The sequence below is a fragment of the Centruroides vittatus genome, unplaced genomic scaffold (genome assembly GCF_030686945.1).
Source record: "Centruroides vittatus isolate TY-2023 unplaced genomic scaffold, ASM3068694v2 contig_943, whole genome shotgun sequence".
Classification (NCBI taxonomy): domain Eukaryota; kingdom Metazoa; phylum Arthropoda; class Arachnida; order Scorpiones; family Buthidae; genus Centruroides; species Centruroides vittatus.
In genome coordinates this window covers 1,080,964-1,099,024 of record NW_027122626.1, presented here as the reverse complement: position 1 = coordinate 1,099,024, position 18,061 = coordinate 1,080,964, and the positions used below count along the sequence as shown (strand labels likewise).

At 28.8% G+C, this 18,061-nt stretch overlaps 1 protein-coding gene across 1 annotated transcript in view; it reads left to right on the top strand.

Moving 5' to 3' along the window:
• The first annotated feature begins 887 nt into the window (after nt 1-887).
• The window catches only part of LOC136985030 (rab GTPase-binding effector protein 1-like), a 67,793-nt gene continuing 50,619 nt past the window's right edge, over nt 888-18,061 (top strand). Inside the window, exons 1-2 of the mRNA XM_067282220.1 lie at nt 888-992; nt 17,927-18,061. Of these exons, the coding sequence (XP_067138321.1) occupies nt 962-992; nt 17,927-18,061 (166 nt within the window). The 5' untranslated portion in view covers nt 888-961. The remainder of the gene's footprint in view (nt 993-17,926) is intronic.

Sequence of the window (18,061 nt, the reverse complement as noted above, 5' to 3'; positions counted from 1 at the left end):
GAATTCATTCTGTCTCAAATGTCAGTGGCAAAAAACATGTAATAAGCAAATCATTTTCCCTTTTGAATTAACATGTATCATATTCACGTGTGCTTATCTCCCTCTTGGATGCATTGTGCCGCGGCATACTTGTTGCGGAGCTCTGGTCTTGATTATGACATCAAACGAAAAGCATTCTGTTTGATGCGTTCGAAACCCTTTTGGTTCTAAGTTATGATTGTTCTTATATGTAAGAATTTTCCAACTGTATAATTTTAATACATTTTTATATAAAATGCAACAACTATTTCAAAACTCGTGCCGTATATTATACAAAAATTATCAATAAAGTCAATAAGATCCTGTTTATATTGTTCTCTCGCTTGTTGCGGGAATTATTGCGGAAATCGAAGGGAAAAGTATATATATATACATAATTATGAATTTTTAACGTGTTTTGATAAGGTTAATTTACACATTCGTATATTTAATACTTATTTTCGGGAAGTTCGCGAACTGATATTTGTATTTCTATGAATTTTTTAATACAATTACCAATCGCTACCAATCCAAGACACTTTGTTATTTGTCGATAGTAACTCCAACAAGAAAAATAAATTTTATTACTATAAAATTTTGCATTTTTCTATACAGTTACATCGGATTCGCCACAAAGGATTTGCCACGTCTGTGTTCTTCTAGCGGAACGGATAATAATAGTAATCATCCGAAACAGGTAAAGTATTTGAAACTTTTGCAAACCTTAAATAACGGGTAAAATGTAAGTATAAAAGCGATTAAATAATGTATAAAACATTTTAAACAAAAATATAATTATTAAATTAGCCGGCGGTTTTGTAAAACTTCTCATAAATACGTCTCATCGAAAGTAATCAGAAAGATTGAGAGGGCGACACTTCTCTAAAACAAAATGGCGGATGTGAATTTATGTTGAATTGTAAACGACACTGTTGTCATCGAAATGGAAAGCCGAGATGTCGATGATCCCGATGGTGAGCACCGAAATTCTAGGATAATATCGTTTATTTCGTTTTTTAATGTATTTAGATTACGACTGAAAACACATTCTTAAATAAATACAACCGGTGCAATTCTTACAACATATTCATCAATAAAATGTTGTGTTTCGTAATGTAATTTATAACTGTATTATTTTCTTTCGTTAGGTAAACGAGTATGTTAGCATAAGAAACGTTAATGGCAAGTTTTAATTGCATACATCTATAAATCCTCTACATATAATCGTGCATATTGCTACTCTACAGTATAAGGCGCTCATTTACCAACTTTGATGTAACACTATTATAATGTATATTGATGTCTTTGTATTGTTTAAATTTAACAAACATTACATTAAATGAAAAAAATAGTGTGGAAAAACATTATTTAGACTGATTTTAATTATTTTTTTATTTAGTGTTCAAGAATTGAATTACTATTATTTGTTAAAATTTATGCAAGCTTCGTTTCAGGTAGAACTGTGGTGTGTTTTCTTGCTTTTTTGATTTTCTATGTGATTTTATTACTTTCTGGCTTTAGGGCATGAACCCTGGCAAAAGATAGATGAAATAAGATGGTAATTGATGATTACCATATTTCTTCATATACAGGAGTATGCTCTTATAGATGGAGCCAAATTGGCACTATATTCCACGAAGTACTTAAAGATCACTACGGTGGTTGGTGCCTTGTGCTTTGAATTTAATTTGTTCTGGGAGATCTTAGAACTGAATTTTTTAAAGTCCAAATCAATTTCCCCCTTTAGATATAATGGAAAGTGAATTAATTCATTCCCAGACTCTAAAAAATACCCATTTCAATAAATTTAAACTGCATATAGGGCCTACATATAATTTAAGATAAAAGTAACACAATTAAATACTCTAAATAATAAATTAAAACATAAAAACTAAATAAAATACATAAATACTGTATAATTAAATGAAACTTGTATTTACTGTACCTTAGTGATGTCTCATTTCTTAAGGACATTATGCAGCTGCTAGCTTTCTCACAAACAATCCTCTTGGAGATGATTTTTACCATTCAATTCATTTATCTACACTAGGAGATTTTCCATCTCCTCAATAACATGCAATCTCCTGGAGGTAAACATTGTCACACTTTTAGCCATATTTGCTGTTTTTTTTTTCTTCCTTATTCTTAAGTGTGGTTCACACCATCACCTTTGGCATCTTAAACATAGTTACCAGATCTGCCTTAAATGTACTGCTTTCATGCTTTATGATTTCTTTTTTCATCTCAATTGTCAATACTACAACCCTTTTCTTAGGCTTCATTGTTTCTACACATTTCAGTTTTTCAATGTCTTGATTAATAGGTAGGGGGTTATATGTTATATATTGTTTATGTATATACGTATAAACAAATACACCAAAAATAAAGCAAAAAAAGCACTGAAAATACATGAACACAAGATGCTTTCATAATGAGAGTAAAAGATGGCTTGAGTGCACAACAGACGGCATTTATGCAATAAGTCATTTTTTCACTGCATGCACAGTTTGAACTTAGAAGTGTTGTTCAAACTTCAGAACATTTGAAGTACAAGGTACCACTGTATTTTTTAAAAAACTTTTTTTAGTGTCAGAAGCATTTTTTAATTTTTAATAATTGTTACCAAGTAGATGTAACCAAATAGTTACTATATCATTATATTTACATTTAATTTATGTTGACACAACAATACAGTGTTCTTATAATTGAAACAGGACATGTTTTTCAAAATATGAAAACAACTGATTTTTACATATAAGAGGATACTCTTATTTGCACAGAAATAAAGTATGTAGTTGCAAATTATTGCTGTTATTACTACAGACAATATTATATTTTTTCAATATTAAGAATATTTTCTTTTTTAGAAATGGTAATAGCTTAGCTTGAAAATTTCATTTATTTTCAAAATACTAGACATAATATAATCAGGACATAAAACATTAAACAGAAATAGAAATTTCTGTAAAGAAAAATAATAAAAAAAAAGAGAGAGAAGGATTAGTAAGGTTGAGGCTGAAGTTTTAAACGCGAAAACGTGTACATTGGACGTTCAGCACTGCTTTCCTGTAAGCCTAGAAGTTTGACAATGGTGTTTGGATAGTCAGTGGAATCATGCTCGACATTCCAAACATCATTGTCAAACTTCTAGGCTTACAGGAAAGTGGCACCGAACATCCGACTTACATGTTTTTTCCGGCACCGAACATCCGACCTTGCTAATATATTTTATTTCTTGGAACTAGAAGAAGCATTTTCAAAGAAATAAAATTATTAAAATAAAATGATAAGGTTAGATTAACTAACTTTAGTCCAAATTTCATAAATTAATCTGGCTTTATCATTTCATCATTAGAATAACTTGGTCTTGGTTGTCTATATGTATTTATGAAAATCAAATATAAAATTTTAAATATATTTATATGAAATGATTCAAGAATATTAGCGCAAGCCAAAATAAATTTGCATTAAAATAAATAAATTAACTGATAATGAGTGCTATAATATAGAGAATCAATTTTGAGTTATTGTAAGTAAAATATAATAAAAAGATAATATTTTATTTACACTATTTTATCAATACAGAAAATTCTTTTGATATGTCTGGCATTGAGGTAACAATTTACATGATTAGAACTAGTACAGATTTTTAATGCATTAATGTTGTGTCATTCCTAAGTAATTCATTTGTTTGGATCGATTCTTTCTCTTGAATTATAAATGAATTAGCATTTTATTGGTATAACTGATTACTTTTAATTCAGAATGTCATTTGATTTTTTCAAAGTTAAATTTTTGAGTATCTTTTAACACAAATGAAAAAAGTATTTCATATAACTTGAATATTATTTATTGAAATTAAGATTTATTGAGTGATTTTCAAAATTTTCATTTCAGTTATCTTAAAATACTTAAGCACAATATAGGATACATTCTTAAACTCGTTGCTCTTTTAGAATATTTGATTATAAAGTTTTAAACTCATATTGTCAATGAAAAGATTTTAATCAACTTTTATATTTGATTCATTAAAATTTTATTTCATTGAAAGTGTTCAAATAACACATTGGTGTATCAGTGTTAAGAATCACAAGTATTGTACAGAACTCAAAAGTGAAATTAAGTCAATAACAAATATTATATTGCAAGAATAATAATATAATTCCAAAATACATTAAAATTTTATTTATTTCTTTTATGAAATTTAAAGTGTTCTTTTTCAAATGCTTTGTTCTTGGTTCTACTGTTGTTCCTGATGATGTTTTTGAACATATTGGTGATAGACTGATCATAAGTTATTTGAATAGCTATATTATTGACAGACTACAGGATACAATTATATTGTAAATAAAATTATGTAGAAATATGGTATCCCTTATATTATCAGTTATAAATTTAATTATTTCAATGTTAGTGAAATTTTATCTATTGAAATGAGATTGAAGAACAAATTGTTCTTCAATCTCATTTCAATAGATTGAATTATAGCTAAGATTGAAGAACAAATTGTTCTTCAATCTTAGCTATAATTCTTGTTTATGATTAATGTGCTTTAAGCAATGTGTTGAAGTTAGAAGTGTAAACAAGTTTAAAACCAAATTATTGATGATTCACTCTAAGTGGAATTTTTGAATAGATTTTTTTCATAAACAAAGAACAGTTCAGTCCTTTTTATTGAACCGATTTTCTGCATAATTTTAATATCCTTTTTTCATTGTGCATTTCAGTAAAATATGCAAATTGTAATTTCCAGCTGTTAGTTAACATGATCTATATTTCTTAAAATGAGTTAAAACAAACAAATACAAACAAATTTTCAGTAAAATATATTTTAAGATTTCATCTAATTAAATAAAAAAAGATTTTTTCATTTATTTTGATATATTTTATAGATTAAAATGTCTTAAATTTCTGTTATCAATAGTTTATATTGAAATAACAATAAAATTGTAAATTAGGTTTATTATCTTTTTAATGCAGCTGAAATATCTATAATACTACTTCATATTTAAGATAATAGTCTGATACCAAACTATAAAAAAAAGTTTATTTTTAAATTTATATCTGATAAGTAATGTAATTACTTTTAAATACCTTTTTTATCACCTCTTTCTTCTTAAGAAAAAAAAAAAAACCAAACAATTAACAGTTTCTTTAGTTGAATAAAATAGTGTGTTCATTTATTATGAACTTTATATTTGTTTCTTTGGGGATAGTATCTTACAGTAAGTTTTGGAATATAATGATTCCATGTATTATAAAAAGAAACAAATACTAAAAATTATAGGAGTTAAAGCTTCTTTATTGGATAAAAAATTTTTTGGAACTTCTCTGTCCCATCATTCAACCCCAAAAGAAGATTTTTTGTTTTTGGTCTGATGATGGGATGGAGAAATTCCCAAAACTTTTTATTTAGTAAAAAAGCTTTGATTTCTATAATTTTAGCCTTTGTGTTTCTTCTTACAATAAGATATAATGGAAAAGAACTGTCTCTTGAAATAAGATGTGTTGTGTTTTTTCTTTTTAGTTTATGAATGATGAACTAAATTTTATATTACTGTTTTGTGTTTATTGCTTGAGAGTCATTTTTACTTCATTATTTAATACATTAGTCATTTCTGTTAATTATGTTATACTACCTATTGATGCAATGAATTTTTTAAATTCATATCTTTTAAAAGCAAAGTTTTTTAAAAGGATTGTATAAGAATAAATAAAATATATTTTAATGTAACCATATACTGTATTTACTTGCTTATAAGGCTATCTCACATATAAGACAAAGTGTGACTTTAAAGATCAAAATAAATAAAGAAAATTAGATTTATTAATACAATTTTAATTTTATTTTGTTTAATCACAAATAAAATATCAAATGCATGTAAATGCATATATTGGTCTGCAGAAATTACTGGTATTTTAAACTTTAAGGAAAATTCTTGTAAAATTGACAACATAATTTCTTTGTGTAAAGCTGGACAATCGGAAATTTTTTATGCCAATATTAACAGTCAAATGTACTCTCCATCGATTACACTTATAAGTTTCTCCGAATTCTGTTTTCTGAATAATCATTTGTTTTCACATGGGAATGGATTAAAACTTATATCGGGCTTCTGTATGATTTTGGAATTCAATTCAAAAGCTTTGCTTTTCCTATTGCTATTCATCTTTACTTCTGACAATACACAAGAAGGGTTCAAATGACCCAGATAAAATACTTTTGTTTTTAAACACCAGAGGGTGAGCATTCGGTAAAAAATGTGAATACACTGTTCACAAAAATGATTGCAAAAATGCAAAGAATCCTTCGCACACTTATAGAATGATCTAGGTTTTTGAAGCAGTGAAAAATGAATAAAAAATCATTTCTTATAAGCGAGTATATATGGTAGATAGCCAAGGTTATAAAGCCCTGCTGATCTGAGGAATCCAGGTTTGAATCTGTATTGGAAATCACAGGAATTTTTCATAAATGGTTTGTCTCAGATATGTCAGGCACTGTCCTGCAGCACCTATTATGGACTTGTGAGTATGACTAAACCCATAATAGGCTTGGTAAAAAGACCTTTGAAATAAAAAAATTAAGAAAGTTTTTAAGTTATAAAAATTTGATTTCAAGATTTGAAAATTCTTACTTTCATGTTTTGTATATTACAAATTGATTTTCAATTAATACAACTGTTCTGTCTACTGCTGTTTATATAAAAAAAATATATGTATATAATATGTATTATTTATTTTAATATATACTATAATACATACGGGGATGTCAAAATGAATTCAGACAGTTTTTTCTGTTGAAACTATAGCATTACAGTGATCTATTTCACTGTAAAGAATGATTATTGATGCATTTGTCCAAAAAATTGTACAGAAATAGGATGCTTTGTTTAGTTTCTAAAGTGCACAGAGCAAATGTATTTCCTATATATGATAAAATAGAAATTGTGACAAGCAGTATATAGTGCTAAAATTTGCTTCTATATGCAGAAAACAGCCACAGAATCTTACAAAATGTTGAAACAGACATATAGTGTAGAATCTCTTGCATGATCCACAGCATTTTGATGGTTTAAAATATTCTCTGTGAAACTGAGAATCAATCTTGTAGCACAGCGCTGTCCAACTTATCATAGCCCGGGGGCCATATTTTCTTTATCAAACATTTCGGGGGCCAAGAAGGTTGATAAATGAAAAGTCAGTTTATGTTAATTAAAAAAATATTTTATTTATACTAAAAAGAAAACTTTAAAATATTCGTAATATATTAATGAGAACATTGTGGCCGTAATTTTCACATAGTAAAATAATTTTAATATTAATAATAATAATTTAGTAACATAAATTTATTCATGGTAAAATGTACTCGCGGGCCGTAAAAATAATTTGGTGGGCCGTATACGGCCCGCGGGCCGCCAGTTGGACAGCCCTGTTGTAGCAGATAGATCTGTAGACTGTGAGCATGTTGACTAATGAACTTAACATGCTGCTATTGTCATCTGAAAAGACTACTGAGTTATCATCAATAAACTTGTTGATATGTTAAACATTTCCCATGAGAATGTCTCTACAGTTTTTCATGACCACTTGCAAGTGAAATGTGTGAGACCGTAGGAGAGGTACCCTCCGGTGGATGTGCATTGCATCATTGAGCTCTGATGTTGCAGTGAAGTTTAAGATAATTTAGTTCAAGTACTGGAAATTATTAGTGAGGTTGAAGCTGAAGTTTTAAACGTGGAAACGTGTATGTCAGACATTCAGTGCTGCTTTCCTATAAGCCTAGAAGCTTGACAATGGCGTTTGGAAAGTCAGTGGAATTATGCTCGACATTCCAAACTCCATTGTCAAACTTCTACACTTATAGGAAAGCGGCACTGAACGTCCGATGTACACGTTTTCGTGTTGAAAACTTTGGCCTCAACCTCACTATTTTCTTTTCATTTTTAATTGAATTCTGTACATTTGTTCTTTGTTAAAAACCTTGTCAACTTTAGTAAATAGCTTATATTTTATTTTGGGAATGTGGAAAACATTATGCAGTTTAGTTTATAGTTTGCAGCTGTAATGATAATCTTTTGTGAAGGAGAGAGAGAAAATGATATATTTGTCAATCAAAGAGATCTTTCCTAACAAAAGATGTCAAAAACATCCTCTGAGAAATTTATCTATTATCGAGAACTAGGTAGCTTGATAGTTGAATTAATGTGAACTTGCTTAAAATTAAAGTTAAAAAGAATTTTTATAAAGAAGGCAAATTTATAAAACAAAAATTAATAAAATTAATAAAAAATTAAAATGAATTTAAATTTGATAATCTTTTGTGTGAAACAACAACAGTCAATATAGTTATGTTACAGAAAAAAAAGAGTTGCAATTAATTAAAAAAATTGTAATTAAGCGTTCAAAAAGTGCATGCAAAATTAAATAAGTAAATTATTAAAAATAAATTATAAAAACTAAAATTAATACTAAATAAATTAATTAAATCAAAAATTTAATTAAAACTTTGACCTTTAAACTGAAACCAAAATTTAAAATAAAATCAAAACTAATTAAAATCAAATCAATTGAAAATTAAAATGTTTTTAAAAGTTATTTTGAAACTCAAATTGTAAATCAAATTCATTTTTAAATTTGTTATTTGTGTGTGGTGGTGACAGAACATTTTGCCTTTAACATATATACAGATAAAAATCATTAAAAATAATATGAAAACTAAAACTATATCTGTATTCTGTATGTAACCAAAGGTTATTATTCAACAACCAAATTCAAAGAATATTTGCCTATAGAGCTAGTGGAAGGAACGATGAAACTAGATCGAGGTGCCTCTAGCGGCGACGCCAGGTAACAGAATCGGGGCTACAAAGGCGGCACCAGTGTTGTTCCACCTAGTACTTTTTGTACTAATCTAGTACCTTTTTACTTGTTCCAGTATCAAAATACCCAACACAATTTTCCTAGTACCATTCATGAAATCCTAATACCTTTCCTTTCAATTTAGTACCTTTCAAAACATTTGTTTTTATTCTATATTTTTTTACTTTACTTTGGCAGTAAATAGATGCTTTTATTGCTTCCTCATTCAGCAGTTGAACATATTTTTTGCAATTAAATTTAATAAAAACTAAACTACAAAATCGAGTTCTTGCCGATTCTTGTGAAGCACTGTTATTAGCAAAGGAGCTACTTAAAAGCAACAACGATGAAATGTTACATTTGGAAACCATCATCTGCTTCAACCATACCAAAACATTCTAGTGAGGAAGATTCTGATGATGATGATCTTACCAGTGATTTTTCAATGTGATAATTTTAAAGTTTAGTACTTCATGTTCATTACTTTTGTTTCAACGTTTTGTTCATTTGATTGTTGTTGATGTCTAATAGCGTTCTTGCAATATATGAATTTATCCTGTATGAATTTTGTATGTTACATGTAACACTAAATATATTTTAATAAATAGAAATTTGATAAATTATAAATTTATATATTATAAGTATATATTTAAATAATATATAATATATACGTACATACATTCAGCAGTTTACGGTCAAATTAATGCCTGCATTAGTCAATACATTCACTTCTCGACTTACGACAGGGTTCAGTTCTGCAACTTTGGACGTAAGTCAAGAAGTGACTGTACTTACAACAAAACAGTTAGCCATCTTACATAAGCACACAAAGGGTACAACAAAACTAAAGATGACACAATTAATCATCAGAAGCGTGGAAGATATATATGTATATGATATATATTTGACGAAAACTATAAAAAATTGATACATTTTTAAAATTTTTTAATGAAAGTTTTTCGTCATAACTCGAGAAATGACTGTAGATCATTAGGACTGAGCAGTATTAATATTCTGATATTTATTATACTCTTAATTTTGTACGATTTAGAGGGTGGTGTGGAAGAAGCAAACTATATATCCATTGCATGGTAAATAATGAAATTTATAACTAACCATATATATATAGAGGAGCTTCAATAACGACCATAGCAGTAGCTAATAGTATTGTATTAACAGGGAGAACTTTTACCTTCATTTCCTCAAAATACTAATTTTGCTTCTTACTCCTTTCTTCCACAGATCTCTTAAATTCAAATATCACATCATATGCCAATTAATATCTGTCAGATTAACCAAATAATATAAAAGAAAAAAGAAAATTACTAAAGTTTACATTTGAGAACTAAATTTAAAATAGAGCCAACTAAGGTTTTATAACAGAAGATTGGTTAGAATGCAACACATCATTATGTAATTAACCTCAGGAATTAAATTGCAGCCAGCCATTTCTCTTTCCTCCCAGGGTATTGTTCATTTTGAAACGAATAAAACTTTGTACCTGGCGGCGCAGTAATATAGGTAAATATAGGTAACACTACAACCGACCACACAACAGTTATTTTTTGAAGTTTTGTGTAGCAGAAAGCTGTGGTTCATTATCACAGGTAGAAAACAAGCACCGTGTTTCATTACGTATCCAACCCAAAGATGCGCGTGTTTTCCCGAAGCAGTTTTCTTTGCCTGCGTACAGGTGGCGCTCAACTCAGTTCCACTAGCTCTATGGGAGCAAACAAACATCTGTCTCTTCAACTCTAAGTATGAGTCAAAAGTAGTCTTTTTGTGTCCCTTATCCCTATCCTTCCTTTGGTACGAATTCTTGGAAAGGATTAACAAAGTCCACAGAGGAAGTTAATGAGTGGACCTTTCAAGAAATGAATTGTAGACCCTACACACGATCCAGTGTGACCTACTTACATGCTGCTTCTTTGTAAAGTGTTAGTTTCAGTTTCAGTGGGGACGGGACATTTTGCTTTTAATATATATATACAGATTTTCCATAATTTTTCTGCTAGTCATTCAGATCAGTATTGATAAAACATGAAAATATCTAAATTTAGACCTCAGGATTTTGCTGGGGTTAGATCAAAATCAGGCCCATTTGTTCTAGCCTAGTTCCTATTGATTGTTAACCCTCTTTTCAAAAACTAAATTTGAGCTAGTTTCATAGCTTTTTCCCCCCCCCTCACTTTTGTCCATCTGAGCTTCATGTATGAAAACCAAGATTCTCTCTCTCCAGGTATTCAGAAGTATTTTGTTTTGGACAGGGTTCTTTAACTTCTGTTTCTAGCACAATATCATAGTTTCTCTTTTGTAATTATGAGTTTACTTTTTAAGCAAAGTATCTTCAGTTGAATTTTAAACTCTTTATATTAATTATTTTATGTAAATAATGTAGTTTAGTTCCTGAATTTGTAAATTACATTTACACTTTCATCTGGATGTCTCTTGGTGCCATCTTATCATCACACTCAAGAAAAAATAAGTTAAATAACAAAATTAAAAGAGGCATAAGTAACGATGTTTATACAACATTTATTCTCAGTGGGTTCTTCAGTTTCTGATGCCAGAGCAGAATTATATTCAGATGGAAGTCTGCCAAGAGTTATAATGTTTGTTGACTGATCTGGATGAGACATATGCAATTGATTGTTATTTATGATAAAACCTTCCAAATCACTTCAATCCGAAGAGTGTACAGTGGGATAAACATTATCATATACAGTCAAAGCTATTTATCTCAAAAATCTTTTTATCTCAAAATTTATTTTTTCCATGCTTTTTCAGCCTAAATTCAATATATTTTCCATGCTTATCTTGAATAATTTTCTCCCAAAACCTCTATATCTCAAATTATGGACTGAAGTGTTAAAATCAATTTCAAAGCTCGGCAACTATATTTTGATAAAAATTGTAGTTGAGAAACATCTCTTACAATACAGTACATAGTTGCAATTAAAACTGCTTTTCTCTGGTTGGCTACGAGTTTGACTTTCATCTTATTGGCTGCTGGGGGTTGACCTATTATAATGGATTTTAATGAACTTTCCTTGACTAATGGTTTTTTGACATAATTTAAGTTTGATTGTGATATTAAGAGAAGCAAATGGTTGGTGTGAAAAGAAAGTAGAATGTCCTTTCAATTGAAGAAAAAATGAAAATCTTAAAGTTTTTGACTGAAATCCTCTAATAAGAAAGAATGAAGTTGTGACTAACTTTGATATTTTATTGAGTATTCTTTCAATGATGATAAAGAATAGAGATTCAGTAGAGAGAAACTTTGAAAACATCAACAAGAAAGTGGAAAAAATTGGAAATATTCTTTTCCAGAAATAGACAAATGTGTGAGAAAATGATTCGTGCAATGTTGTGACCAAGGAGTTCTTCTTAGTAGAATGATGTTACAAAGGAAAGCTGAAGATTTTCCAAAAGACTTAGCCATAGTGAATTTAAAGTCAGCAATGGGTGGCTCGAGATTTAAAGTAGACACAACATTGTCTTCAGTGAGACTGAAGTGGTCAGGAAACTTTGCAGCAAAAGTGTGAGAGTGGATCAAGAAGCTCCCTTCTCTTGTTCAAGGCTATTAGCCAATGGATGTCATCAATGCAGATGAAACGCCTTTTTTTCTAATGTTTACCCAACTGAACTGAGATATTCAAGGAACAAAAGTGCCAAGGTGGGAAATGGAGTAAATTCGTGTAACTGTACTCTTAGCAGTTAATCAAACTGAAAGTGAAAAACTTCCACCACTGATGTTCTGCAAAGTCTAGATGTTTTTCAAAAGAGAAATCATTTCCTATAACATACAAAGCAAACCAGAAAACTTGGATGGCAAATGAAATCTTCAGTGATTGGTTGAAAGAAATTGACAAATCAATGGGTTTAAAAAAATTTCTTTTCATTAATAACTGCAATGCATATTCCAACCTCCATGCTCTAAAAAAACAACACTGTAAGATTTCTACTTCCCACTATAAGATGCCATTGATAATGGCAATACCCTTCCCATATTAATGTTTTGGATACTATGAGGATGATAGATTATGCTTGGAGGAATGTTGCAGAAAAGACAATCAAGAACAGTTTTCTGAAAGCTGGGTTTAAGTAAAGAAACAATGAGGCAGAGGAACAACAACAAAACATTATTGACATGGTGAAAGACATAGAAACCAGTGAAGTAATTCAGAATATTGGATAATCATCAAGAATAGACTTAATCTAGACATTTCATTTGAAAAGTTTTTGGATGTGGACGATTTCCTGGTAACATGCGGAATGCTGATAGATGATAGATCATGGAAAATGTGAGAGGAGTTTCTGATGACGACAATGAACTAGAGCAGTGTTTCTCAAACTTTTTTGTCTGGTGGCACACTGAAATTATTAAACAAAATTCATGGCACCCCTATTATTATTATTATTATTATTAATTTATTTTTTTGCTTTTTACGGTTAGTAAAGATATGAAGAAGTCTTTGAAAAAAATAAAAGTTTTTTAAAGTAAGTTAGTTTATTTCCAAACAATGCAAACACATTCAAAACAAAAGTTATTATTATAAAGGTATCTGATGATAAAATGTGAACTTAATGTGAAGTATGTGCCTGATGGTGTTTGCATATTTCCTTGATATTAGGTCGTGATTTTGAAAGACATACCTTCATCTCATTTTCAAGGGCCTTTAGTCTTTCTCTCTTCTTTGTTTTAATATTTACGAGTGTAGAGAATCCCACTTCACAGAGATACGATGAGGAAAACTACAATAAAATATTAAGTGCTTTGAATTCTATATTGGGATATTTCTTCATAATTGTTATCCAAAATGAATTCAGACTCATTTCTGAATGCTTCAATCTTAACGTACGATCGTTACATACATCAATTAATTCTTCGGCTTCTGCAAGACTGAACTTACTTATTTCTGTTGTCTCTACAAAGGGATTTTGAATCCCCAGTCGTACAAATCAACTGATATGTCAGAGAAATAATGGTTTATTTTTTATTCTAACGACGTTAAATGACTGTAAATAAGTTTCTACAAATCTGTATTGTTATATTTTTCTTTGGCAACTTGAATAAACATTTCTACATTATTTGCATTTACTTTTATCTTCCACATTTTTATTTTATCTTTAAAAGCTTTAATTTTATCTACAGATGTTAAAATATTTTTATTTCTACCTTGCATGCTTGAGTTTAACTTGTTCAGGTGATCAAATATGTCTGTTAAATAAGCTAGTTTGGAACACCAAGAATCATTTTGTAATAATACACAAAATTCTGGTTTGTTTTCATGTTGAAAAAATATTAATATTTCTTCTTTAAGTTCAAAAACATGATTTAAAACGCGACCTTTCGAAAGCCATCTCATTTCGAAGCAGGTTATTATGATGAGATTGCATCTCTTCACATAGTTTTGCAAATAGACGCGATTTTAATGGTCTAGCTTTGATATAATTAACCATTTTAATGATTTCTTCTAACACTGTTTTGAGTTCAGGGCCTATTGTCTTTGCTACCAATGATTCACGATGAATGAAGCAGTGAGTTGTTACAATGTTTTCATTTTCCTTTTTAGCATATGAAACAAATCCTTTTATAGTTCCAATCATTGAAGGGGCGCCATCTGTGCATACACCCACGCAAGATTTCCAAGATAGACCATTTGTATTAAAATATGTGTTCATGATATCAAAAACATCTTTTCCCGTCATAGTTTTTTCGAATTCCTTGCAGCATAAAAATTCTTCCAAAATTTCATCATCTTCAATAAATCGAGTGAAGGTAAGTAATTGTGCTTTACCACCAATATCAGTTGACTCATCCAACTGCAAACTAAATAATTTCGATTCGATTATTTTATTTATAACTGATTTTTCAATATCAACTGATAGATCACTAATACATCTACTCATAGTGTCATTTGACAAAGGAATCTTTTTTATTTCTTCTTCTGCTTCAGCACCAAAAATTGTTCTCACAATTGCTGTACAGGCCGGGCAAATCAAAGTTTCGCCAATAGTATGAGGCTTCATTTCTCTCACGATTATTTCTGCAACTAAATAACTGGCTTCTTAAACACTGTCAGTAATTGTATATTTTTTTTACAAAACTTTTACTTTGTTTTTCTTGTAATTTTATCAGATCTTTGAAATATTCAAGAGGTTTCTTAGACAAGTGATCATGTTTTGTGGAGAAGTGTCGCAATAGTTTACTGGGAACCATAGCTTCATTTGATAAAACCAAACCACACACAATACATTTTGGTCTGGGAATTAATTTATCACCACACCAGGTAAATCCCATTTTTAGGTAACTGTCTTGATATAAGCGAGTTTTTACATTCTTTTTTAATGCAACATTTTTATGAGAACTTATTGTTTCTGTTTCTTTTGTTTCAGTAGTGCTTGTTGGTTGCTCAATGTTAAAAATAGTCAAATCTTCACTAATAGAGCTCTCAATTTTTGATGATTTTCTAGTGCTAATTGATTCCTTAGCTTTGCTATCAGTAACCACTTCTTGATCATTAGAATCTTCACGTTTTCTTTTTTTAATGAAAAAATTATTCATGATATTGAACGACATAATTAACTTCAATATTTTATTATAAAATTTAATTAAAAGTTAATAATTTATTTTTCTTGTTTTAATTAAAGAAGAAAAATATTTGTATATGATGCTTTTTTGTTATTTTCTGAACATATAACAATAATAAAAACAACTACTTACTGCATTCAATGCATTTATATTGCACTTCTACTCGCTGAAGGAGCAGAAGAACAGACAACTAGTAACTAGTTCATTTTTTTTCTAGTATTTACGTGTTGCCAATTACCGAGTCACTGAGACAAGTGGCGATGTAACAAGATTAGTAGAAAAAAACCAATATTCATTTTTTATAATTGTTTTAATTATTTATTTAATTTAATACTTGAATTCAATTATTTTAAGTAATTTTAATTTAATTATTTAAAAATTTCGCGGCACCCGCTTTGAGAACCACTGAACTAGAGGATCAGAATGATTCACTGTAAGTTATTATCACAAAAGAAGCAGAAAAGGCCATTGAAATGTTGAGAACTTTCCTTGAATGTCAGGCAGATATTAGTCAGGATGCATTTTTAGCTATTGTTTATCTTCAAAAAATTGTCTAGTCAAAAAAAGCAAGGCATCAGAAAATATTGACCAACTATTTCTACTAAAAAATGTCAAAAATGTTTTATTTTTACCTAATACAGGTATGTACTGTACAGTACATGATATTGTATCAATAAAATACCATACCTTGAATCAAACCTATTACTGTTTACTACATTTGAACCTCTATATCTCAACCGGTCTATCTCAAATTTTTTTTCTTGTTCCTGTGACATTTGAGATAGACAGATTTGACTGCACTATTGTAAAGATAAAAATTGAGCTGAAAGCAATGAGCTGAGCTGAATTTCAGAAATCAGGGTTTACCAACAGGGTTGTATGATGATTGATGTTTGACCAATACAAATTTGAAAAACATAATTTCACAAAAAATAAATAATATTTTAAAGTGTAATCTGTTGTAGAATAGAACTTTACAAATTTAGGAAAAAATGATTTAAATAAGTTAGAAAGTAAAACAACATACCATTACAAAAATTGTGATTTAGAAATATAATGTAAGAGTTTTAGTTTTATGGTGTCTTTGTTTTACTGTTTTTAAATACTCTTCAGTTTTTATATTTAATTTACAAATCAAATTTATTAACTTATGCAATATTATGAAAATAAAAATGTATAACTTTTTGTTAACAGAAATAAAATTGAAATTGGCATCTGTATCTAAGTTTTGTTAGTTCCCTTAATTATTTAATTAAAGTAGTTTTCTATTTTTTTGTTTTTTTTGTTTATGTTAGTTGTTTAGTTTTGTCAATGTCATTTCTTTCTACTTCATTTACATCATCTTGCCTAATGAATAAAGGCTTAAAACAGATTAGTGTTTGAAAATTTTTGTACAACAAAATGAATTTCTCTGTACCATACATGAATACTTTTTATCTTTGTTTTGAAGTGAATACTTTGAAGCAAACATTCTAGAATAATGAATATACAAAGAAAATAAAAGCTTATTTTGTTTAAATCTATTTGAAGCAACAGAGAAAAGCATAAATTAGTGGCAATAACAACTATGAACAATGAATAAATTATATCTAACAATGTTTATTGATTGTAGCAGATGATTTCACCAGTTTCATTAGGAACTATGATGTGTTAGGTTTATGTGTTTTGTTTTATAATTAACAAAATTCAAATCATGGTACAGTTATAATCTGGAACTAACTATAATAGTTTGATAGATTGCCTGTCTCTAAGAGCATCCTTTAAAAATACAGTAAAACACATAAAAGACCATGTGTTTTACCTTTTGTAGATTTAAAATTGCTTTCCATGTTTGTGTTAAATAGTTAAGCAGTGGCTTATACAGACAAAATTACATTATAATACATATTATGTAATGTACAATTGTATGTTATGGGGGAAAAAATTTGTAATAAGTTGGTTTCTGTCTTACTGAGAATCCTGCTTAAACAATTTTCACTGTACTCAGATTTATCAGATTTCCTGAATAAACTTTTAACTTATAACTTTTTAAAAATTGTATTTATTCGGATAAACAAAAACTATTTTAACAAAACAGCTTAACAAAATAGAGAAATTTAAAATTGCATTTTGAGATGCTTTTTGAAAGTATTTGATTGATTGCTTGAGAAAAATTCTTATAGGAATATTTTCAGTTTCCTAAAAAAAAAAAAAAATGATAGTTTTATTATATGTAGTGATATTAAAAAAATTATTCTAAATTAAAAATCTGTATAGATTTTCTAATAACTTATCATATTAAAGTATAAGTTGTCAGATTGTATGCATGATTTATATATAGTTCAAATATTAAAAGTAATTTTATTTGTTTTAATGCTTTCTGAATGGAAAAAGGTCCATATATGCTAGCTTCTCTGGGGAAAAAGTAACTTGTTATAATAATAATTTTATAAAGTTAACTTTTTATTTTAGATGTGGAATCATTACATAAATTGGTACAGCAGCTCAGACAAAGAGAAAAGGAACTTGTTCATGAAAAACAAGAAATGGAAAATGAATTTGGTCAGAAACGAGCACAATTGAAGGATCTTTTTATTCAAAAGGAAG